At 41.9% G+C, this 25,453-nt stretch overlaps 1 protein-coding gene across 1 annotated transcript in view; it reads left to right on the top strand.

The window, feature by feature from the left end:
* Positions 1-25,453, top strand: part of ank2a (ankyrin 2a, neuronal) — an 87,517-nt gene that overhangs the window by 15,267 nt on the left and 46,797 nt on the right. Inside the window, exons 8-39 of the mRNA XM_071533775.1 lie at positions 757-855; positions 1,228-1,326; positions 1,529-1,627; positions 2,624-2,821; positions 3,126-3,224; positions 3,428-3,526; positions 3,798-3,896; positions 4,121-4,318; positions 4,456-4,554; positions 5,065-5,163; positions 5,697-5,894; positions 6,687-6,785; positions 7,535-7,633; positions 7,773-7,871; positions 8,001-8,099; positions 8,249-8,321; positions 9,318-9,538; positions 9,612-9,680; positions 9,770-9,873; positions 10,980-11,204; positions 11,354-11,452; positions 11,946-12,100; positions 12,333-12,544; positions 12,676-12,883; positions 13,211-13,307; positions 13,515-13,743; positions 14,243-14,368; positions 14,481-14,603; positions 14,712-14,744; positions 19,444-19,473; positions 23,690-23,756; positions 24,265-24,396. Coding sequence (XP_071389876.1) covers positions 757-855; positions 1,228-1,326; positions 1,529-1,627; positions 2,624-2,821; positions 3,126-3,224; positions 3,428-3,526; positions 3,798-3,896; positions 4,121-4,318; positions 4,456-4,554; positions 5,065-5,163; positions 5,697-5,894; positions 6,687-6,785; positions 7,535-7,633; positions 7,773-7,871; positions 8,001-8,099; positions 8,249-8,321; positions 9,318-9,538; positions 9,612-9,680; positions 9,770-9,873; positions 10,980-11,204; positions 11,354-11,452; positions 11,946-12,100; positions 12,333-12,544; positions 12,676-12,883; positions 13,211-13,307; positions 13,515-13,743; positions 14,243-14,368; positions 14,481-14,603; positions 14,712-14,744; positions 19,444-19,473; positions 23,690-23,756; positions 24,265-24,396 — 3,985 coding nt within the window. The remainder of the gene's footprint in view (positions 1-756; positions 856-1,227; positions 1,327-1,528; positions 1,628-2,623; positions 2,822-3,125; positions 3,225-3,427; positions 3,527-3,797; positions 3,897-4,120; positions 4,319-4,455; positions 4,555-5,064; positions 5,164-5,696; positions 5,895-6,686; positions 6,786-7,534; positions 7,634-7,772; positions 7,872-8,000; positions 8,100-8,248; positions 8,322-9,317; positions 9,539-9,611; positions 9,681-9,769; positions 9,874-10,979; positions 11,205-11,353; positions 11,453-11,945; positions 12,101-12,332; positions 12,545-12,675; positions 12,884-13,210; positions 13,308-13,514; positions 13,744-14,242; positions 14,369-14,480; positions 14,604-14,711; positions 14,745-19,443; positions 19,474-23,689; positions 23,757-24,264; positions 24,397-25,453) is intronic.

The following is a 25,453-nucleotide window of genomic DNA, read 5'->3' as shown; positions in this document are numbered from 1 at the left end:
TCTGTTTCTTAATTAAATTGCACCATGTCTATCAGAATGGGAAGGTAAGGAGTGAACACCGCTACAACTCTGTACCATAGATATTTATATACAGTATATGTAGCTCATATATAAATGTTCATCTGTCCGTCTTAGCACATTCGCATAAAGTAAAGTTGCTTTGTGTTTTTCTTTTTCTTTTTTTAAGTTCTTTATGTTACTTGACAATCTTTTTTTTGTTCAAAAATTAAACTGTTGTTTTTTTTTCATTCTTGTTACTGTTTTAGCAAGCATGGTAGAATTACAGGGCTTGGGCATGTGTTATGTTTGCATGTGCTACTTTTGGGCATGATGAATTTTGATGACGCTTCTTTTTATGCTAATTTGTCTGGATTTTTTTTTACAGCTTCACTGTCTCATGGGAATGCTGCATGCATTAGAGTCAGTTTTCTTTCCTGTATCCGCTGCATAAAAAATCTAATCTCTTTCTTTCTGTTTTCTTTTTCTTTCTTTCTTTCTTTCTTTCTTTCTTTCTTTCTTTCTTTCTTTCTTTCTTTCTTTCTTTATTTCTTTCTTTTTTTCTTTCTTTCTTTCTTTCTTCCATCCCATTCCATCTTACTTTACTCTTCTTTTCTCTTCTATCCACTCTCCATTGTCTCACCTTCCACTTCCCCCAATCTTCCCTTTCTTCCTCTTTCTGTCCTCCATCAACCTCTTTTCCTCTCCCTCCCTCTCTCTCTCTCTCTCCTCCTCTCCCTCCCTGTCTTTCTCTAACAGAGTGGGTTCACCCCTCTGCACATCGCTGCTCACTACGGCAACGTGAATGTCTCCACCCTGCTGCTGAACAGAGGAGCTGCTGTGGACTTCACAGCCAGGGTAACGTCCTGTTTTCACTTCTCAGCCCATCATGACGCTGACTGTACTGCTGTCCAACCACTAACTGATGTTTCCCACTTAAAGACTTCCACAGCAGTGCGTTTGAAACTTCCAGTCACAACTGTCCCTTTTACTCTCAGCCTATAATGACTGCATTTCCAACCTCTCTAGTCTGTCAAAGGTTATATTTCTCATCCTGTCACATTTTGATCAAGTATAAATGGCCATCAAATATAAAAGCTGTTTATTAGCTTTCATTATAATGTTTTGTTATGTTGTTTATTATGTCCCATGTTTTTTGCTGCTGTTACAACTGAATTTCCGTCAGTGATAAAGTTAACTGTTCCCTTGTTTCCTCATCTGCCTACTCAGAATGGGATAACACCTCTCCATGTGGCCTCCAAGAGAGGCAACACCAACATGGTGGCCCTGCTGTTGGACCGCGGAGGTCAGATAGATGCTAAAACCAGGGTGAGACTCTTAGTTCATGTTGCCAGAGCAGCTTTCTGTAAATGAAGGGCTACTGAGCTACACTTTTGCTGCCCTCTGGTGGTTGTTCTACAGGATATAGAAACCAGCTGCCAACTTACAGGATGGAGCTCTATGCTTTGTGCGTGTTCATGTGTTTGTATATGTTTGTGTGTGTGTTTGTGTGTGTGTGATTGTCTCCCAGGATGGGCTGACCCCCCTGCACTGTGCAGCCAGGAGTGGACATGACCCAGCAGTGGAGCTGCTGCTGGAGAAAGGAGCCCCCATGTTAGCCAGAACAAAGGTACTGGATCATAAGCGGAATTTGAATGGGTGGCAAACAATGTAGAGAATCACTTTTAGTAATTTAGTAATATTGGTTATGTACTTACTCATAAGGTAAATAAATACATTATGAACATCCATCGACTACTTTCCGTCACTAATTCATAGGGTTGGTGCAATATGGCAGATGTGCAGAATGTTGCTGTGCTGTTGCTATGACATTGAGGCTCTTACATGACTTGATGTGAATTGCTAAATAAATGCACCAAATTTCGGCTAAATGTTCATGTTGTTTTGACAGATCACTGGGAATTATGTGCTGCATTTTCGTTGCGAATTTTAACTGTAATTTTAGTATGCTGAAAAGTGTTTGTCTGTGTTTAAGTGAGCTCACTAAGACAAATTCCAATCAACTCTGTTGATATGGCAATAAAATACTGAATCTTGAATCTTATTGTTTTGTCCTTTTTAGACCTATAACAGGATTGGGTAGTCAGAGATCAAAAATAGACTGGATACTGTACTGGATAAACTAGGGTGTGCTGCTATTGGCCTACATTTTATTTATTCATTTAATGCCTCAGTTATGTTTTTTTTGTAAATTAATTCATCATTTAAAGGCCCAGTGTATCTCAGAGTTTCTGCTACCACCGAACAGGTGTGTTGGACAGTTTTAGTGTCCCAGCTAAATGCTGTTTCAGAGGCTTTTTCACGCTGCCAAGAATAAAATCCCAGGAAAAACAAAATTTTTGGCATAAAATAGTCAAATTTAAAGATATTAAATATTGTCACAAAATATTAGCTATCAGCAACTTTAGTCTAAAAATGTCAGTATTGCTATGTCACTATTATAGCACTATTATGCTATAATAGAAAAAACACAAATAATTTCACAAGGAAAGGAAAACAGATGATACTTCTCTCTCTTTCCCTCTTCCTTGGCTTCTTATCCTTTTTCATTACTGCCTTCTTGTTTTTTCTCCATCCCTCATTCCTCCTTGTTGTCCTCACACAGAACGGACTGTCCCCGCTGCACATGTCGGCCCAGGGAGACCACGTGGAGTGTGTGAAGCACCTGCTGCAGCACAAGGCGCCCGTTGATGATGTCACACTGGACTACCTCACAGCGCTGCACGTAGCGGCTCACTGTGGCCACTACAGAGTCACCAAGCTGCTGCTGGACAAGAAGGCCAACCCCAACGCTAGAGCACTGGTAGGGATACAGACACATGTAAAGACAAATGCACACACACACACACACACACCCACAAACAGACACACACGCACTCACCAACACTTTCAGACAGGAAGACAGACAAATACACACACATGCTGTACATCATACATAGATACCTGTTTCTTACATACAGGCACTATCCAGAGCATAGTCAGTCACTCACTTACTCTGCTTTCTTCTCTTTGCCATTGCTTTCTCTCTCTCTCTCTCTCTCTTTCTCTCTCTGTCTTTCTCTCACTCTCTGTCTCTCTATTTCTTTCTCTCTCTCTCTCTATACCAGAATGGTTTCACCCCTCTTCACATCGCTTGTAAGAAGAACAGAGTGAAGGTGATGGAACTGTTGGTCAAATACGGAGCCTCCATACAGGCCATTACCGAGGTGAGCCACTTGGGGGCGCTGTCTCGGGACAGAGTTCACGAATATGAGTACACAGTATGTGTTTGATATGTATATTGTCACGGTTGTAACTTGCTTGCATTTCTAATTCCTTCCTTCCTTCCCCTCTCTCTCTCTCTCTCTCTCTCTCTCTCTCTCTCTCTCTCTCTCTCTCTCTCTCTCTCTCTCTCTCTCTCTCTCTCTAGTCTGGTCTGACTCCCATCCATGTAGCGGCCTTCATGGGCCACCTGAACATCGTTTTGCTTCTGCTGCAGAACGGAGCTTCGCCTGACGTCTGCAATATTGTGAGTACTGGCCAGCAACTCAACTTTCTGTGGTCAGGAATAATCATGACATACAGTAAACCTCAATTTTTCAATTTAACACCTGACACTTATGCAACCAACTGGCAGCTATAGATAAATACTGTAGGGGGAAAAACTGCACAGTATCCATTTCCACTGGCCTTTGTTTTTAGCACAGTGTGTCGGTACTCATTTTCTCTGTGTGTGTGTGTGTGTGTGTGTGTGTGTGTGTGTGTGTGTGTGTGTGTGTGTTTGTGTGTGTGTGTCCCAGCGTGGTGAGACAGCACTCCACATGGCAGCACGGGCAGGCCAGATGGAAGTGGTTCGCTGTTTGCTGAGGAACGGAGCGCTGGTGGATGCCATGGCCAGGGTGAGTCAGCTGTCACACCATCCGTGTTAATCACTGTCTCCTTCTGTTTAGTATGAAAAAACTGTACATTGCATACATAATCTGTGACAGAAAAACAGAGTGCTTGTGCTTGATTTCTTCTGCCTCAGTCTCCCAGAATCCCACCATCTCCGCCTCTCTCCCTGCTTTCTCCAATGTTGCCTCTCCACTCTCACATATATAACTTTTCCACTCTTCCACCGCAGGAGGACCAGACCCCCCTCCACATTGCGTCCCGTTTGGGGAAAACCGATATTGTCCAGCTGCTGCTGCAGCACATGGCCCACCCAGACGCTGCCACCACCAACGGCTACACCCCCCTCCACATCTCAGCCAGGGAGGGCCAGGTGGAGACTGCCGCTGTGCTGCTGGAGGCCGGGGCCTCACACTCACTGGCTACCAAGGTAAGGGGACGAAGATACGCACACATGAAGATGTGAAAAATCTCATACTAGCTCACAAATATCCAGCTAAATATTAAAAGTAAACAGCTTAGACATTTAGGTTTGAAATGAAGTTGGATTTCTCTTCCCCTCTACAGAAAGGATTCACTCCATTACATGTAGCAGCTAAGTACGGAAGCCTCGATGTAGCAAAACTCCTCCTTCAGCGCAGAGCTCTCCCTGACGATGCTGGCAAGGTGAGCCAAAGAGCAGACATATTGGTACACTCTATTTATATAGAACATATAGGACCAGTTTCACAGACAAGGATTGAAGTTAGTCCAAGGCTAAGTAATTTCTTTCAGTTAGATACCCATCGCTTTGAGCTTTTTAGTAACTGACTAGGCTTCGTTTGTAAATTACAGGCAAAAACAAGGGGTAGAAGCAACACTCCAATAGTTAAAAAAAGAAGCGTCGGTCAATTCTTCATTTTGCTGCTTCCTTTAATTTGTTTTTTGGGGGATAAGACCCATTCTGGACAGCACACTGATATGTTTCTTTTTAACTATTGCAGTGCTGCTTCTGCCCTTGTTCTTGAGGATAATGGTTTTCTGTTGACTATTTGTGACAGAGCCTTCTTCCCTCCTGATAGGCTTTATTTGTATCTGTGAAATAGACTCGAGAACAGTTTATAACCAATAAAGGAAATACAGTCTACAAAACACAACAGAAATATCCATGCTGTAACCAAATGCTTCCTCTTACAGAATGGCCTAACTCCGCTGCATGTAGCAGCTCACTATGACAACCAACAGGTGGCACTGCTGCTGCTGGATAAAGGGGCATCGCCTCACGCTACCGCAAAGGTTAGAAAAACTACATGGAAAATCCACCCACAAACACTCTTACACTGTTTTGTATCATCAATCTGTGATGTTCAGTGTATTCCAGGAGTTATTTTGTGATGAAGTGTTGTCATTTTCTTTTTAGTTGTACCGGCTTTTCCTCTCCTGTGGGTTTTACGTGTAGGTGGAGAGAATGATAGCAATAGCAATAGCATAGTAGGTTTTTCCAGAAAAAAACAAATTGGTATCTCTGCCTTTTTTATGATGTCTCCCTTTATGATTGTTGAACTTTAGTGCAAAATGGTTAAAAAAGTTATGGGAATAACAAAAATACACCACCAAACAACAAAATGGGTCCAGAAATGTAAGGTACATCACCAATACCTGTTTTTAGGTGGGATTTTACATTTTAAAGAGTGATATTATCATCAAACACTAATATCCAACCATAGGGGCAATAGGGACTACAATAAGAAAGATCTATACTAATACAGATACAGTCACATTACAAAATAGTTACAAATGACTGACTCTTAATCCCCCTCCCTGTCCAGAATGGCTACACTCCTCTCCACATCGCGGCCAAGAAGAACCAGACGGCCATTGCTTTGGCACTGCTGCAGTACGGAGCGGAGACCAACGTTCTGACCAAGCAGGGAGTCAGCCCGCTGCACCTGGCAGCCCAGGAGGGGCACGCCGAGATGGCCAGCCTGCTGCTGGGCAAAGGAGCTCACGTCAACACAGCCACCAAGGTGACACACACACACATGCTGCACGCATACACACATACACACGCCCATAGCGGCCCTCATAAGGATTATTTAGAATTTACAAATCATTCGTTAATCATTTACAAAAACCTACCTAAGTATTTAAAAGTGTTCAACCTGGATAATAAATTAGTAACAAAGTGCTAACTTGGGCAATTGTTGATTAACTTAACAGTTATAATAAAGATATAAATGACTAATCCATTTATTAACATGTCATTAATTAATGATTAAATAATCTACATTATATCATTTACTATTAATTATCTAGGAATATAGGAAATTAAATAATCATCAATTAGTTGTTAGTTAACCATTCCATAATGATTAATACATATAATACATTATACAGTATAATCATTAATTCACAATTTATTGGTGTTAGTTATTATAAAGTGTTACCCCCCTCCTTTCTTTCCTCCTCCCTCACACACACACACACACACACACACACACACGTTTACTTAAGTCACTTTTGGGGTATTTACATAGACTTACATTCATTTCCTGGAGATTTACCCTAACCATAACCATAACCACTACTTGCCTAAACCTAACCCTCACCCTAACCTTAACTTAACCCTAACCTTAACCACTGACCCAAAAATCAGCTTTTTACCAATTGGGGACATGGCCCCAATTGTCCCCAATTGCACAAGCCGTCCCCAATCAACTGGTCTTAAGTCTGGTGTGTGTCCCTGAAAGTAAGTTAAGTCATACCCACACACACACACAGACACTAAGCAAGACGACTCTGTGCTTTGTGTGTCACAGAGTGGACTGACTCCTCTCCACCTCTCAGCCCAAGAGGACAGGGTCAGTGCAGCAGAAGTACTGGCCAAACATGACGCCAACTTAGACCAACAAACTAAGGTACACACACACACACTCATAGATAAACACATACATGCACACACAAATAGCTATACAGGGTTCCCATTTGTTATGGACTTGCTGGGATTTCATGGAAGTGGAGAGTATATTCCGTAGTTTCTTGAATTCTCTGGTAAAGTCCTAACATTGTGGAATTTCCCACATAGATTACTTTTATGTGCATTTGCTGCATTAGTGTTTAGCTGCTTGTTCAGCTGTTCAGCTGCTTTTTACATTCAATGGCCACATTCCCACAGCAAGTCAAAGCAGGGTTTACTTGGGCCTGGCTCATCTCAAAAACCTTATGAAAGACATTTCATTAATTTGAAGGCATAGTTCTGCTGATAAATTATCCCAGAAATCACAAAAATAGAATCAGGCAATTTCTTTCTCTATTTTTTTGAATAATGTAACTTGTGGTAGTCTCAATTGGTGGCATGATGGTTCAGTGGTTGGCCCTGTTGCCTCACAGCAAGAGGGACCCGTCTCTTTCTGTGTGTAGTTTGCATGTTCTCCCCATGTTTGCGTGGGTTTCCATCGGGTGCTACAGTTTCTTCTCCCACATTCCAAAGACATGCAACTCAGGTGGATTGGACACTCTGGATTGCCCATAGGTATGAATGTTTGTGGACCCCAAGACGTGTGGTGGTCACTGAGGTGATGGGGATCCCCAGCTAAGTTACATTTTTTAGTTCATGGATGCAGTATTTTTTCCTCTCTTTCATTTCCTTATTCTCTTTCCACTTCAGCTTGGATATACCCCTCTGATAGTGGCCTGTCACTATGGAAACGCCAAGATGGTGAACTTCCTGTTACAGCAAGGTGCCAGTGTCAATGCCAAAACCAAAGTAGGTGTCTGACAAGCTCTGATCACGTTACTCTGCAAGAGTAATAACAGTAACAGTTAAAGCACTTTTTGTTTTAGTTGTTACTATGACCATTCAATACAAAACACCAAAATTGATCTCCTTATGTCTTTGTCTATAGAATGGATACACACCCCTTCACCAGGCAGCACAACAAGGGAACACACACATTATCAATGTTCTGCTACAGCATGGGGCTAAACCCAATGCTACTACTGTGGTGAGAAAGGAAAAAGTCCACATTTCCTTCACTCACAAATCTACAAAGAATTAAGAAAAAAATGATTGAGCAGCCTCTCCCTCGCTCTCTCTCTCTCAATCACATGCACTCTCTCTCTCTTTCTGTCAGAATGGAAACACTGCTCTGTCCATTGCTAGACGTCTGGGTTACATCTCTGTGGTGGACACGCTGAAGGTCGTCACTGAGGAGGTCATCACCACAACAACGGTAAGCTCCAACAGTGATCCCATCAGACTCTAGATCTTGGACCAGTTTACTTTGCCCCAAATTTCCCAGAGAACCCAGTTAAATCCCCTGTTTCTCATATTGCCATTTTGTCTGTATCTTTTCATGGCTGTGAACGGGTGTCACGTCAGACGGTTACAGAGAAACACAAGCTCAATGTTCCAGAGACCATGACTGAGATCCTGGATGTCTCTGATGAAGAGGGTGAGTTACTTCACACACAGAAAGCGAAAGAAAGACATTGTCAAGCTCATAAACACTGTGATTCATGTGCTACTGTGATGATTAGGACCATATGGAGGTCATTGTATTACAGGCACAATCAGACAGTATATTCCAAAGTTACCCTATGATGAAGACAATTTCCTTTTTGGTCATAAGAGCTATGTGTTGTGGGTAATGTAGTTTTATAGCTGTAGTTCTTAAAGCTGTGTGTTCCATAGCTCTGAGGCTCATGGAAGACGAACCATTCACTGAGATGTCTGTGGAGCTGGAAGGTATTGGAAAATTTACAGACTGCTCTGTCCGGCTCGGCCTGCTTGGCGTGGACTATATTTGTGTTCTTGTACCCAATCAGTGTAATCATATTTGGAGCATGCTGCAATGGTTTTAACTGCTAAAGCAATAAAGTCACAGAAATCATGTCCGTGGGTTAGCTCATTCTTAACTTCTTAAACCCCATGATGTCTGCTTTGAGAAAGTCTTCACAGTTAATATGGCTGTTTTGTTGCTGTGCAGTTTTATTTATTGTTGTCTTTCCTCAGGCACAGCTGCATTGTTCTAACACCTTGTTTTTACAGGGGATAGTCGCAGCTCTGTGGAGTGCGTGTTAATGCGACAGTGGAAACTAACTGCACGAAGATTATAGAGGGTGTGGATATGATCAATAAGGATGATTATGGTTTCACCTGTCAATTCAATGCAATTTTTTCCATCTTTCATCACGCTAGAACACATTGATTGAGTGGTGTGGACAGGCAAAAAACTTTTTTCTCACCTTGCTATCAGGTCTTTGAAACCTAATTTATGGGGTGCTCAGGTGGTACAATGTATATGTAGATGGAAGGGAGAGCAGGAAAATCACGTGGACACATATTTAAATGAATACAGCCATGGAACCGTTTTCAGGCCAAGTGGAAACACAGCAATTTGATCTCAATCACAATCAATCACAAACAATCACATCTCTCTCTCCCCCAGGTGAGGACACTATGACAGGGGACGGAGGGGAGTATCTGAGAGCAGAGGACCTCCGAGAGCTGGGAGACGACTCTCTGCCTGGACACTACCTGGACGGCTTCAGCTACATGAGCCACAACCTGGACAGGTCACAAACAACACACACACCAAGACACAAAAAAAGACACAAAAAGTCTCCTTTCACATCCAGCCTCTTTATCGACAGCAGTTACAATGGGCATGTGTGAAGAAGGTGATTACAAATTGCTCATTCCTTCACCTAATCCACCTCCCCATTCCAACAGGCCCCAGCAGACTCCCATTCACCAAAGTTTCCACCAGAGAGAAGGGGTTCTCATAGAAGACATGCTTACAAGCCACCAGGTACAGACAAATCATACAAACAGTGTAGTGATTTGTATGATTGTAGTTGCATTGCCAACTGGCCTACTACTGTTTTTCTTGGTCTGTAGGTGTCGTCTCTGTCTAGAGAGAATGACAAGGACTCGTTCCGTCTGAGCTGGGGCGCAGAGCACCTTGATAACGTGGTGCTGTCTTCCAACCTGCTGCACTCTGGGTTAGTGCACACACACACACACACACACACACACACACACACACACACAGACACCAGCACACATGCACACACACACACTTATTTCCTGGAGTAGTAGTAAACATGCTAAGGTTATGTAATTGCTCTTGAAATGGACACTCCTTTGTGTTTCACACACTTTTTAGGTATCGGGGTGTATGATTCACCTCCAAATCAAATTTATTTTACCCTTGTATTTTTTCCCACTCCTCCACTTTTCTGTTCTCTCCTCTCCCTTCTCTGTTCTTTGCTGCTGTGTCATTTTCTGTCTCTGATCAGGTTGTTCTCACTCTTTCTCACTCTTACCCCTTTCACTCCTTTCACATTTTTTGTTCAATCTCTTTTTCTCTCTCTCCTCTCCTGGCTGTGTTTGTGATTGTGTTTGTTGTATTCTGCTTCTAGCCGTTCCTCCCCGTGCCTAGACCATGACAACAGCAGGTGATACTCTTCATCTTGGCTACTCTCTCTTTCTTCTTCTCTCCTCCACACCCTTACTTTTTCTGTCCTCCTTCATACTCTCACACTCTCGTCCCTATCTTATGTTTGCACAATTTCATGATGCATGATTTTTCCACTTCCAGGCTTCATCTTTGATAAACTAAATGATGTTAAAGTCAGTTCTGTTTACATTTTATGTACAGAAAGCTTAAGTATTATTGTAAGCACTCACCTGCCTGAAGACATCCAATATTTAAATCATTATTCATACTTATTTGCGCATTGATACAAAATATGCTCCTGGAAGAATCTTGTTTAATGCCCTCCTCTTTACTTGCCTGCCTTGCAAATTATTTCACATGGAATGAAACTGGAAAGGATTGAAAACAATGGAATAGGACAGGCTGGAATGAAATGTTATTTGTCGATACCTGCTTGTTGTTGTATCACTAATGATGGATATGATAAAAATAGTGCGTTTTCAGTCTGAGTTGCTTTGTCTGCATGGAGGCTCACAGTCCGCAGACTGAACGTCTGTGTCAAACAATATTACATATTTGAGTGTTTGTTTTGTACTAACGTTTATTTCCTATTGATGAACAATACATTTTGGGTTGTTGACAACTAGTTTATCTGGCCTTTTTCCTCAGCTTCCTGGTCAGCTTCATGGTTGATGCCAGGGGCGGGGCCATGCGTGGTTGCCGTCACAACGGCCTGCGAATCATTGTACCACCCAGGAAGTGTTCTGCGCCTACACGGGTGACATGCAGGCTGGTGAAGAGGCACCGTCTCGCCTCTATGCCCCCTATGGTGGAGGGAGAGGGGCTGGCTGGTCGCATCATAGAAGTGGGACCCACCGGTGCCCAGTTCCTGGGGTAAGCGTGTGTTTGAGTTTGTGTCTGTGTGTGAGTGTGTATATATGTGTGTGTGTGAATGTGTGTCTGTGTGCGTTCATACTGTTGTGCATGAGAATGTGTGTTCATACTCTCTTCTCCACTCCTCCTCTGTGCTGCGTATGGATCAGTAAGCTCCACCTTCCCACAGCTCCACCCCCTCTGAATGAGGGTGAGAGCCTGGTCAGTCGCATCCTGCAGCTGGGCCCTCCAGGAACCAAGTTCCTCGGGTAGGGCCACGGGGTGGGGACACACCACCACCCTGGCATCCTGGTCATATACCCACCCATACACTTCTACCCTATCCACCTCAGTTTGCACTTCTGAATCCCCAGTGAGATACTATTAGTGTGTACGTTTTGCTATTTCTTTGAGCCCAGTTACTTTCTTTGTTTCTTGGTACTGTAGAAGAACAAGCGTTCATTTGCAACAAAACCACCTCACCTATGGCTTTTTGTTGTTTTGTGTTATCCTGCTTGCCTCCGTCTATCCCAGTACAGTGCCAATTGACACCTTTCTAGTTGGATTCTTTGTTATTTCATATTTTTTTTCACTGTAAGCATGACATACTCCTGATGTTTTTTTTTACTCAAATTTGAATCTTTTATGCCCACCATCATATCATCTCTGATTAAGTCGGCGCCCACTGCCATACTGTTGCCATGCGTTGTGTGCTTTTATCTCTCCATCTTATATTTGAGATTATCTCCTCACCCCTTTCAGGCCTGTGATTGTGGAGATCCCCCACTTTGCAGCTCTGCGGGGGACCGAGAGAGAGCTGGTGATCTTGAGGAGTGAGACAGGTGAGAGCTGGAGGGAGCACCACTGTGAATACACTGAGGAGGAGCTCAACCAGATTCTCAACGGCATGGACGAAGGTATGGGATTTACAGTGGGAATATGAACTGTGATTTCAGATGGAGGTTGTGCAAAATGAGCCACATATACAGTGGTATATCTCACTTTGCGGTTTGAAGGGGCTGTGTAGGATAGATCAGCCATGGATCTTGAAGGAGTAGTAATAACTATCCATTAAGTGTCATTTTAGTGGTTGTGCCACTATTCCTGCTCACAGTGTCTTGATTATACATCTCTGGGCTTTCTTTGCAGAACTGGACTCCCCTGAGGAGCTGGAGAAGAAGAGAATATGCCGCATCATCACCCGGGACTTCCCACAGTATTTTGCGGTGGTGTCACGGATCAAGCAAGACAGCCATTTGATTGGCCCAGAGGGTGGGGTCCTGAGCAGCACTCTGGTGCCTCAGGTCCAGGCTGTCTTCCCTGAGGGAGCCCTCACCAAGAAGATCAGAGTTGGGCTACAGGTACATATAGTGCATCCCTTGGCCAGACAGGTGTCTGAATTGTTTACATCCATTCAAAGGCAAGGAAACTAGTAAAGGCAACAGTTAAAGTTGTTGAAATGAAGTTGATATTTTTTTGTACTTTGTCTTAGGCCCAGCCGATCACTGCCGAGGTAGTGAGAAAGGTTCTCGGTAACAAGGCCACATTCAGCCCAATCGTCACACTGGAACCAAGAAGGAGGAAGTTCCACAAGCCAATCACCATGACAATCCCAATTCCCAAGAGTTCCAACAATGATGGAACAACGACCGTGTTTAGTGGGGAGACCCCCACCTTGCGTTTGCTGTGCAGTATTACTGGTGAGTTGGCCGAAAATTCAAACCTATCTTTACATAGCCTTCCATATAGACAAACATCTTTCTGCAGATATAATTCAGCATTACTTGAATACTGGACCTCACAGCCCATCATCAGCTACCACTTCTGTTTGTGGTGATGTCAGATGGTCATAGTCAGTATCTAATATGTTACTGACAAGTCAAACACATCTGGCAAGTAACATAACATATTTTCATTGATGCATGCTTGGCCAGCACAGTGAAAAGCCCATCAGAATTTTCCTGTTTTGTAAATACAACAAATTTAGTGTGACAGGTTTGGAAACTAATTTTGACTCTGTGTTTCAGGTGGAACCACTCCTGCCCAATGGGAGGACATCACTGGCTCCACACCTCTCACCTTCGTTAACCAATGTGTGTCCTTCACCACAAATGTGTCAGCGAGGTAAAGCCTTCTTAAGTTTTTAAATGTGGTGTATTAAATGCTCTTCTAATTAAGCCTCCTTTATTCAGAAGCCTGAGAGTTTGATCAAAATCCTGTCTGTCTTCATCTAGGTGTTCCAAGATTTCACCATAATTACCTAGCTTCCATCTACTTCTTGAAAGCTTCCATCAATCAGTTATTGATTGAAAGTCTCATTCATATTCCTAGGTTCTGGCTGATAGACTGCCGACAGATCCAGGAGTCGGTCAATTTCTCCTCTCAGCTGTACAGGGAGATCATCTGTGTCCCGTACATGGCCAAGTTTGTCATTTTTGCCAAGACCCTGGACCCCATCGAGGCCCGCCTACGCTGTTTTTGCATGACCGACGACAAGATGGACAAGACTCTGGAGCAGCAGGAGAACTTCACTGAAGTCGCCCGCAGCCGAGACGTAGAGGTACAGTGGGATGGTGAGGGATAAGTGCGGGTAGAGAAGTGTGAGACAGGGGATTCAGCTAAAGTGGATGAGAGCTGCCTGTAGCCAAGATGCAGAGGTGAAAAGACAGAGAGGAGATAGAAGCAGAGCAGGGAGAAAGTATAATGGCGAATGGAGGAGAAGGAGTGAAGGGGAAGGAGGAAGAGGAGCTCAAAACGTGGGCATTGCTTCCATGGTAATCTTCAAGGAAGGGCCAGTGCAGAAGGAGAAGTGTAGATCTAGATCTGGCCAGCTGGTTCTTAGGATAAGCAACCTGTTGTAATTTTTTTAGATCCATCATAAATATTGAACTGTTTTCCAGTTATCTATGCACTTGGTTTGCAAATTGCAAGGAGAAATAACTGTTTTCGTGGATTGCTGCTGTGTGATTCATGAGTTTGCTTGCTTCCCCTAACTTCACTAATTGGAGGTTGTTTTTAATGGTTTGGATCATGGAAACAGCTGTCATATCCACACACAGGTGCTGGAGGGAAAACCTATATTTGCTGACTGCTTTGGAAACCTGGTGCCTCTTACCAAGAGCGGACAGCACCATGTCTTCAGCTTCTTTGCCTTCAAAGAGAACAGACTAGCCCTCTTCATCAAAGTACGTGTATACGTAAATTTCTGGAATTTCTATTCATTTGTTTGTTTCTATTAGAGGCAAAAAAAGTCAAAATGTATGGAATTAATGGGCTAATTGTTTCACTGATTGACAGATTCGAGACACAGCACAGGAGCCGTGTGGTCGGTTGTCCTTCACCAAGGAGCCACGCACTTACCGTAGTCTTAACCACAATGCAATCTGCAACCTCAACATCACCCTCCCAACATACTCAAAGGTCAGCCTCAACATTCAGTCTGTACTTACAGCATGTAATAATTGTAAATGACATTTACTAGCAATGATTGAATTGGTTGATATTAAATGATTTTACTCTTCTCCTTAGGAGTCTGATTCAGACCAAGATGCAGATGATGAGGTAAATAGTTTACTTGATATAGCAATACATTGAAGAAAGAATAACTACATAAAGAAAGAAAGAAAGAAAGAAAGAAAGAAAGTAATTACATAATAGCTAAATATGTATTTTTGACTTCCTTTCTTGCAGAGTGAAAAGAGTGACAAGAAATGTAAGCTGAACTCTTTGCTATTTTTGTGTTTTCCTCATGACAAAAAGAGCGTGTTTCTGAGTATCCTGCAAAAACGTTTTAGGTTTTTTATAAACCTTTCAAAAATAGAAAAAAATGGATTGATTTTCCCACTGACATCCATGCATTTGGGAAATTTTACAATACATTTTCAATTACAGTAAAAAATGATAAATTGGAGATATAAGGTTTCTGCAGGACACCACACTTAATAACTATAATTATCCTTAGTTAAAAAAAATTACTGCCTCAGGTTTCATAGCATTCACTGTGACAACACTATGAATACTGCGAAAGTACTGTAACAAATGCTGTTTAGTAATATGACAGACTGTATGTACCAAAGAGTTGCACTGCTTAACATGCAGTAATAACCATTTGGATTAACCCTGCTTTCTTAATTTCCTCTACTAACAGTGTGTATAGTTACATGTTGGTCACTGGCCGCTATGCTATGGCTGATGTGCACCGCATTCCCCTCTCCAATCCCCACTCACTTTCTCCCTCCCTTGCTCATCCACTGATCAAGAACATTTTAATTTATCTGTGATGGCTATGAACCTTTGCTTTAATTTTTATTGAAAATCACAAATTAAGGTCAAAAGAATACTTTTTATTCTAATTTACTCAAATGTGCTTCAATTTCAAAACTATTCCAAAGGAATTATTCATGTATTCATTCATTTATTTAATTAGAATTTCATCTTATCATGAGAATAATTATGTTACTGTGGAATTAACATATAAGAAGTATTTATTTTGACCTTTGTTTTTCTCTCAGGTCACTTCCTTCAACAATTGCATGCTAACACACTTTCTTTGCTCTTTACACAAACTCACACAAACAATGTCATGTTGTTTGTTCATTGTAAAAGTATCTCTAGATTAGTTGCTGGTTTATTTATATTCTCATCATTTTACATTATTTTGGCCTCTATTATATGTTTTGATATATTTACTTTGAGTGCATTAGCATGTTTGACTTTCATGGAACAACTCTCTTAAGTTGCTTTCATACATGTAGTTTTATTTTTAATTAAATCCATATTCAATTTTTTTTTACATTCTCCGGAGGTCACAAAGATATTGGAAGCACTATTAACAAATTTGAACCTGGTATGATATTCGATACCAGTGTTGTCACATGTTGTTACACAAATATAGAATAAAATGTTTTACATTAGGTTATTTTTACATCTGTGTAATAGGCCTTAAACATTCTAAAATTAAATTATTGTTGTTGAATTGTTGTATCTGATTGTGTCACAAACTGTTCAAGCCTATAACAACTTGAACTTCTAATGATTATAAAGCTATAATTTTATTGTTACACAGAATGTGAGCAACTTCATGTTTTCAATGTTCATATCAGTGAACCCCTTTACATCACTTACAAGTAATGGTTATTCTAAAATTTTAGAGCATACTCATAAATTTCAGTAACAATGACCTATTTATTTTTCCAGTAATACCTTTTCACATTTTCTCTTTGTCAAGACTTTTTTATTAATTTTTCAGTGTATACCAAGCTTAATGTTTTCTATGCTTTGAAAAATTATTTTGTCGGTAGACATGACTCTTCATGTCAACAACAATCTTGAGATGTTTTGTTTGTCTGTTATCCTTCCATCTTGTCCATTTGTTCCATATTCAGGTTTCTCTGTTTCCTTGGGTTCTTTTTGTAGACTATCTTGTAGTCAAACATATGAGATGAATACAGTTATTTTTTGTCCATATTCCACTTGTTTTGTTACTCCTCTGTGCTTGCTTATGCTGTTGCTGCTCTCCTCTCCTCCAAACTCCTCTGGGTCACTTTGTCAGATAATCTCCTTTTCAAGACTCCTTTATCCTCTGACCTGTGAGTCTTCTCCTTACTCTCTGAACTGAAGATAGCTTTTTAATATCACTGTCTTGACCACAGTTTTCCGATGTCTCTCTTCCCCTACTTCATTTCTCCCTTATGTTCTTTACCCTCTTTGGTTGTGAACTCATTTTTAAATGGAAGATGATGAAACTGAATCAACTGAGACATTCTCCCTGAAAACTAACCAACCTCTTGACCCTGCAACCCTGGCAAGCCCGGACCTTCTCTCAGAGGTGTCAGACATGAAGCATGACCTCATCAAAATGTCTGCCATCTTGACAGCAGAGCAAATGGAACACTTAACTGATGAAGACAGAAGAGGAGCTAGAGGGGCAGAGGAAAATGTGTCAGGAGAGCCTTTGGAGATTGTGGAGCAGTTTAAAGAGAAGCTGGAGAAGGTTGGAGAGATTCTAAGAGAAGGGATACAAGATAGTAGAGAGGAAGTACTACAGGTTAATGCTAAAAAAGAGGAGGAGTGGGTTGTAATCTCTGGGACAAAGGTTGTTGGAGCCAAAATGAACCCCAATGTTCAAGAACCGGAATTTCAGGAGGTTTGTCTTGAGAGAAAGACCTCTTGTAGACCTGCCAGAGAGGTCAGAGACATGTCAGGCATGGTCTCACACCTTAGCATGGACATGGACCAATACCTGGAAAAGACACCTGTAGTGACATTTGGTTCTCAAGAAGACATCATCCAGGAGAGATTTGAACAGGTTACTCTAAAGCGTGATGGCAAACGGCGTCCACCGGATATCAAGAAACCTATTCGGAAGAAACTAGGAGAAAGAGAGCGTTCTGGATGCAGCAGCTCTGAGGGAGAGCTGGAAAGGATGAGCTCTGAGGAGTCCTTGGATGGGGATGTTATTCTCAGGGAGAATGGCCTTGCACCTGCCACAGCCATGGACCCACCAGTGTCTCCTCTAGTGGTTGAGACACCTATTGGATCCATAAAGGATAGGGTCAGAGCTTTACAGAAAAAAGTTGAAGAGGAGGAGGTGCAGAAAAATACACAGGTATCAGTCTCTCAAATTAAATCTTTCATTTCCACAAAGAGGATGGAGGCAGACATGCCAGAACTTCCCAAAGTTCCCAAGTCTCCTAAATCCCCCAGGTCTCAGACAGAAAGATTAGAGGAGACTATGTCTGTTAGGGAGCTGATGAAAGCATTCCAGACGGGGCAGGACCCTTCAAAAAATAAAACGGGGCTTTTTGAACACAAAGCCATGGCTGCATCTTCTAGTTCAACTTTAATATCTGAATCAGTAGTTTCTGAAGAGATACAAAACACTGTACACAGTCCCACTCAGCAGCCAACATCACAAACCCTAATTCAAACACAACTCAAAATTTTCTGTCCAGAGAGTGATGTTAAGACATATGACAACATAAACTTAGAGGAGCAAGCAATAAGCTTAATGAGAGAGAAATCTGAGCAATCACAGTTTATTTCAGATATTGGTCATTTTGGAGAGACAGTAAAAAGTACTGATAGAGCTCAATGTGATGATGGAGGGGTTAGCCCAGAGAGAGAGGAAACAGAGTTGTCAGGGAAGAGCCTAGACAGGATGCAGTTAGAAGAACCAGTCATAAGCAGTGGTAGGAGGTTATCTGAAGACATACAGATCAGCCCTGATCGCAGACCTTCTGAGGACTTCAGTGCCGACATAAAGGCTGAGCTAGAAGAAAGTCCTGAGTACCAGCTGTTCAGGCAGACGTCAAAGGCAGGAGATGTGAACTGTCAGCTAGAGACACCTGAGGAGGAGGTCTTGGCTGATAATCCTGATGCGAACCCAGCCTCCATCTTCAGTCCTTGTATGAAAATTGATAGTGGGGAAGTTCTCTCTCTAACTGAGAATCAAATGGAAGAGGAGGATCAAAGCCCTGAGAGTCCCAAGCATGAAGGTATGGCTGAGTCTTCAGATACCAGTGTGGACATTGGGACACCTCATTCTAGCTCAGGAGAGAGTGAAAAACATGACGAGCTGGCAGTTACTCCTCAAATGAACTCTGAAATGCTTACCTTCTCTACTAGAGGAGAAGACATGTATGTCATACATTCAGAGGAATTGAAAGTTGACAAGGTGAGACAAGACCATGGAAATGAATTAATCTCTTCTCAAACTGAAGCAATAGACGTCAAAATGATAATAAACACTGAAATTGAGGAGCCACAACTCCATGAGTTCCACATTGAGAGAAAAACATCTAACCAGGCATCCACAGCAGTGAAAGATATGTCAGGGATGTTGTCATTGATGAGCAGCGACTTGGATCGGTATCTAGAGGGTAGGCCTGTGGTTAGTGGACCACCAGAAGAGGATATTGTTCAGGAGAAATTTGAACAAGTCATTCTGACAAGGGACAGAAAAAAAGAAATGTTCCCAATCTCCACTGATGGAAAGAAATTGTCCATAGTAGATGTCACATCACAAGAGATAGATAATGCAAGACTGGAAGAAAATAAGACCACAAGGGGAGCTGAAGAAGCCAAACCAACAACCACAACCTTGGTTAAAGAGCTGCCATTAAAAGAAGTTTGGATAGAGAAAAAGGCCTCATATCAACTGTCCACAAAAGTGAAGGAAATGTCAGGCATGCTATCACTACTGAATAATGACTTGGACCAATACCTTAAGGACAGGCCTGTGATCAGTAGAGCTCCAGAGGAGGATGTTAGCCAGGAGAAATGCGAACAAGTTATTCTTCCCAAAAAGAGTAGTTGTGGAGAAATCCAAAAATTCTCCAGTGAGGAGCAAAAGATACCAATAGCATATGAAAAAACACAAATAGTAGATAGTATTGATTTGGAGGATATGGAAGGTAGAGAGAGAGATGAAAAAATCCAAACTGATGTGGTTGGAGTCAAAGAATTGTCACCAAGTCCAATAGAGGAGACACCATTCCAAGAAGTTTACATTGAGAGAAAGACTCCTCACCAACAATCTACAACCGTGAAGGATGTGTCAGGCATGTTGTCACTGCTCAGTAGTGACTTGGATCAATATCTAAAGGAGAGGCCGGTGGTGACGCAATGCCATCCAGAAGAGGATGTTATCCATGAGAGTTATGAACAAGTTATATTGACAAGGGACACTAAAAGACAGACAATTACATTCTCCACTGAACATAAAACAATGTCAACAGAAGATAAAGAACTAAAAATGATGGATATCAATAAAATAGGAGCTATGGAAAGTGGATGGCAGACAGATGAAGTCCATGAAGCTGAGGGCCCCAAAGGTTGTTCATCTGAGGATAAGGCTAAAACCTCACCCACTGCAGTGTCACATTTTGATGACTCAGCTGAAGAGACCCTTGACCTTCAAAGGTCATCTGTGACAATGCATGATTGTAAGAATGACCAGGAAGATAATTGTGTAGTTGCTCTTGACTCAATCCAGAAAACACAAGAATTTGTGCACCTACCATACTGTTCTGACACACCACAAAGACCAGCAGATTTGGTGAGCCTAAATACTGTGTTTTTTGATGAGTCAGCAAGACAGCCATCTCATAGAGATTCGTTAGAGGCAAGTCCTGTCATGGAGGATAGATCCTCAAAGAAATCCCCTGATTCAATTGAGCCAAGCCCCACCGGAGAATCCCCCTGTCCAGACTCTCTAGAAGGAAGTCCCACTCAACAAAAGGACACAGAATTCAAGATGCCAGGAAAGACAGCTGTGTATGAGGATTATACATCCCAGCTCAAAGCATGTATTGCTTATGACATTTACAGAGATGATGATCATCATGATAAGCAGGAAACCACCCAGGAGACCCTCCAACCGGAAAGTGAAAGAAGGGAAGACATACATAATCTCTCACCAAAGAGACTAACTGATAGCAATCTGAGCTCTGACCCCAAAATATCTGACCCTGAATATCTTCCAATAGCCATAAAACAGAACTTTCTCACCAATGATGATACAGAAGAAGATGACACCACCAAAAAACAATTCACCCCAGAGGAGGAGATGTTTAAAATGGTTGCCAAGATCAAAACCTTTGAGGAGATGGAACAGGAGGCCAAAATGAAGAGAGATGGTAAACCGTCAGATGTTTCTGCTCTATCAGAAGCAGAAGATCACAAATATGATGAGTTAATGATACAATTTAGCCCAGTTACACAGCCTTCATCGCATGATATATTGGAGGAAATCTCTGAAAAATATATGACAGAAAGCACTCATGAACATAGGGAGGGGACGGATATTAGTTCAAGCATCGACATACACAGGGAGGAGTTAGAAATTCAGTCACAGCTAAGTGTCAGTCAATCAGGTGAAAGCTCATTATTTATAACTGCCACTCAGGGAGCGGTAGAAAACCCTGATACAGAGAATGAAGAGTCTATGATACTCTTAACAGAAAGAGAAGTTGAAATACATGAAAATAAAGAAGCAGCAAAAGCTGATTGTTTACATTCCACAGTCACTGACAACTGTTTTTCCAGCTGTGTGGCAGATGAGCACCATGCAGATCGTGACAAAGAAACTAAGTCATTACTGACAGATCGCTCAAGTTCTATCAGTGAACCTCAGGCTCTCTCAAAATTTGGAGAGGCTGAGGAGGTATTCAAAGCAGAAGTGTGTACAGATGAACTTGAAGTAGACAGAGTAGTTGCTGACAGTGAAGCCTCTGTGCTAGAAATACATTATGCAGAAAAAGGTGAACAAATAGAGCCTGTGGCTTGGAATGTTATCCCAGGGTGTAAGCATGAGGATGATGTAGCCTTCGATGCACAGGTTGAGGCTGAAGAACAAAGGTTTCCGGGTCTTGCAGAAGACAGACAAACACCTGACACAACACCTGTTCGAACACCAACTGAGGAGGGAACTCCCAACCCATTTCAGTTTCAGGAGGGGAAGCTATTTGAAATGACCAGAGGGGGAGCCATTGACATGACAAGAAGAAGCTTTGAAGAAGAAGGGGAAGGATATGCATTTTTTCACATTGGGGAACATCCAATTGATGAAGTTGTGCCAGAGGAGGCTGGGGAAAATCAAGAAAATGCTTTTATTTTAGAGAATAGTAATTCTGTCTCAGATATGCCCCTCGAAGAAATCCCAACCTCATTATTGGCTGAGGGTGCCCTTGGCAAGATTCCTGTTCCTAAACCTAGAACTCACATCAAAGCCTCAGGTGATACGTCAGAGAGTGAGCGCCCACTCTCTGAAGCTAATCTCGGTAGCTCCACAGATGTTCAATTGGGCTCTCCCAATGCTTTGGAGAGACTAACCAATTTCCAGAGTGAGGTTGGAAGCCCCAAAAACCTTGGACTAGACTACCTAGAATCTACCATAGCTGACCTTCAATCAGCCACATCTACTGTTACCCGTTCAGTGTACTCAGAACAGAGCCATGATTCCTCAGAGTCCTCTCCTGAGGATGAGGATGAGGATGAGGATGAGGAAGAAGAGGAAGAGCAGTGCTCAGTCATTGAGATGCCCTCTTCAACTGATATGAAAGTAGAGTCCTCCAGGGTCTGTGCAGGGTCTGACATCCAAGCAGATTATCAAGAGTCACCCCCACTTGTCACAATGAAACCAGGCAGCACATCTACAGAGGAGAACAGTTTGAAATCCAAAATGCCTGTCAAAGCCTCACAGATATCTGAGCTGGACCAGGTTCAAATATTTAAACTGGAGGAACCAGCAACCGTGGAGCGCATGACTAGATCTGAGGCTGATAGTGGCACAAGTAAAGCCTCCAATAAAGACAGCAGGAGTCATTCTGACAGTGATCATCCGACAGATACATCCAACCTTCTCCCCTCCAGACTTCCTATCATAGCTAAACAGAAACCTGCAGCTGAGCTGTTCTCCTCTGCCCAAGGCAAAGACCAACTCTCTATGAGTGGAGAAGCATCTCTTAGGTCTTCATTGGATACTGAGGACATAAGCAGTGCTGGTCACAGGAGTCCAGATTCTGTTATCTTCAAATATGACATTCCAGCTTCGCACAGCTCAGATCCTGATGTCAAGTCTTTGCTGGGCGTGCAGTCATCTTCTGTGATTGAGGATGTATTTGAATCCAGGCCCATCTGGGATGACACGGTGGAAACTCAGATGCAGAGAATCGTCGATGACCAAACTCCAGAACATAAGCAAGGTATTCCCAGATCTACATGGGCTTTTGCTTTCCTTTCTCTGCTCCTTGGCAGCAAGGCCTTTATTCTCTTCCTCAAGACACATTACCACCACTAGTCATTTTTTGTTGTGTTGTTTTGTCATGGGTTGTGATGTCTTGTCTTGTCCCGTCTTGCATTGTGTTGTGTTATCTTATGTTTTCTTGTCTTGTCCTGCATTGTTTTTGTGTGTGTGGTGTATTGGCTGTTGTAAGGTTTCTTTTCCATTTGTATATATGTATACGCAATCTCAAGATTGACTGGCCATGTGTTTTAAGAAGTACCTTTTCTCTGGCTATTTGATGCCCATTGTGATGCATCCTCATGATGCAGACTTCTTGTATTATCCTGTAGTTTACTAATACAGCTTTACTAATATTTGCACTCACATTGCTTAATCAACACATTAATGTCATTGCTTATGCTTATGATTAACCAATATAATGTGCTGATTATGACCAAATAATCTACTCTTGAAAAGTAAGCTACAATTAAACAAGTAAGCTGCTCTTGAGAGTGACAAATCACCAAATCCAATCCTTATGTCATTATCCATGTCAACATCACTGATCCACCTTTAATTTCAAAATATTACAGCCTATAACATAAAGGGCCACAGTAGCTATTTCAGGACGCAATTGTTTTGCATTTACCCTGTACATGACTAGGACCTGCAATATGAATACTTTGAAATGTATAGTCAGTGGTGTTTCACATCTTGGATTGTGAACTACTATGATTGAGTGTCATGTTTGGCTCCGGCTGCATTTCTAGTGGATTGGCAGGATGATGCTGACAGAAAAGAGGAGACCTTAGCTATCATTGCAGATCTTCTTGGCTTCAGCTGGGCTGGTAAGCTCTCAAATAATGCATTCATATTCTGCTTTCATCTCTTCTTTTGAATCCAGTTTTCAATTCAAACCTAATCAATATAATATAGGGATATAGGGATAGGGAGTATGTGTTTGTTTATAATGATGATGATAATGAAAAATACCTGTTATCAAGCTGCTTTATTTTTTTGATGTCTGATAAACACATTTTACCCTACATGATACTACCTCAGAAAAGGGAACTTAAGCGAACAGAACAAAAACGTAATGTCTAGAACATCTGGTTAGAAATTGGAAATTATGTATTTCAGAGCAGAACTAAAGGAAATCAGAGTATATGAGAACATTTATATGCCTACCAAAAGCATATAAATATTGTTTTCAGTAGTACTGAAAACATACTGCTTTCAGTTTTGTCGTTTGAAGAAGTGTGGAAAATCAAATCAAACACAGGTCATCTGTGAGCACATGCACGAGCAAGAGCCATGAACATTTCCATCCTTTGTATTGTCTTTCCACTCCTCCAGAGCTGGCAAGGGAGCTGGAATTCAATGAGGATGAGATCCAAATAGTGAGAACAGAGAACCCCAACTCCCTCCAAGAGCAGAGCCATGCCCTGCTACAGCGCTGGGCTGAACGGGAAGGCAAACATGCCACAGGTACACAGTCCTTTGGTCTAACGGATTTGATTTATATTTCGCTAGTACATTCTAATCCTATTAATAATGCTAGTGTGTGCATTAACTGGAACAATTTATTAATTCAGTGACAAAAAACAACATGTGCACACATGAATTTATTCAAGGATTACACTGACTTTTGGGGAAATTGGCCTGTTGGTCAGCTTACCCTTTTGTGATGAGAGGATTGGCAAAAAAAGAAAAAAACAAACACAGATCCTGTACAGACCCACAGCGCATGTTCAATTCTATGCACTGAAGCACTGCGACACAGTTAAGTTACCTAATTCCACTAACGGTACTTAAATACCACAAGATGACGTCACCTACCATAAGTTTGTAGGGCAGCGAAGACGAGTTACTGTCTGCAAATCCCTGTTACTAACTGTTTCACTTTTGTTTTCACACTGGGAAACTCTGTGGCTTGAGTTCAGTGCTGCTGGCCTGCTGTCTGTACATCTCCAAATTACAGACATGACGTGATGCGCACATCAGGTGCATTAGAGATCGATTTAGATCCATTTCTAAACACTGACCAACTTTTGATTTTGTGCCTCTGTATGGGAAACACTGCATCGCACAGTCAAAAACGCCCTCTAGAGGCCATCTGACGAAGCGCATCATCTCACTGTTACCTGACTGACTGACTGCCTGACTGCCTTACCTGAATTTTCCTTGTGATGCCCTCGGCTGCGCCATGGGAAAAATCTCTGAATTACTCAAAGTCTGCCTTCTTATGTTAGACAATGTTAGTTGCCTAATGGCACTTAATTAACGCACTGTATGCTAATGCATTAGCATGTCCACAGGACAGACATATTAACCAGAGACACAATAAATGATTTTGGTGGTTCTCCTATCATAACATGTAAAAGGTAAGTTGACCAATGAACAAATTTCCCAAAAAGTCAGTGTATTCCTTTAAACTGTCCCATATATGCTCTTGAACCTTTCAAATAATTGGAATATATACCTGTATTAATAAATTCAGTGTCAAGGATGTCAGATCAGGTATAACCTTACATTTAATTCTCAT

This window comes from Centroberyx affinis, unplaced genomic scaffold, assembly GCF_046629955.1.
Source record: "Centroberyx affinis isolate AG114_WGS23_722 - 3 ecotype Tasmania unplaced genomic scaffold, CSIRO-AGI_Caff_v1 ptg002428l_1, whole genome shotgun sequence".
Taxonomy (NCBI): Eukaryota; Metazoa; Chordata; class Actinopteri; order Beryciformes; family Berycidae; genus Centroberyx; species Centroberyx affinis.
Note: the sequence above shows the minus strand (reverse complement) of the source record. Positions and strands in the feature narration are given on the sequence as shown.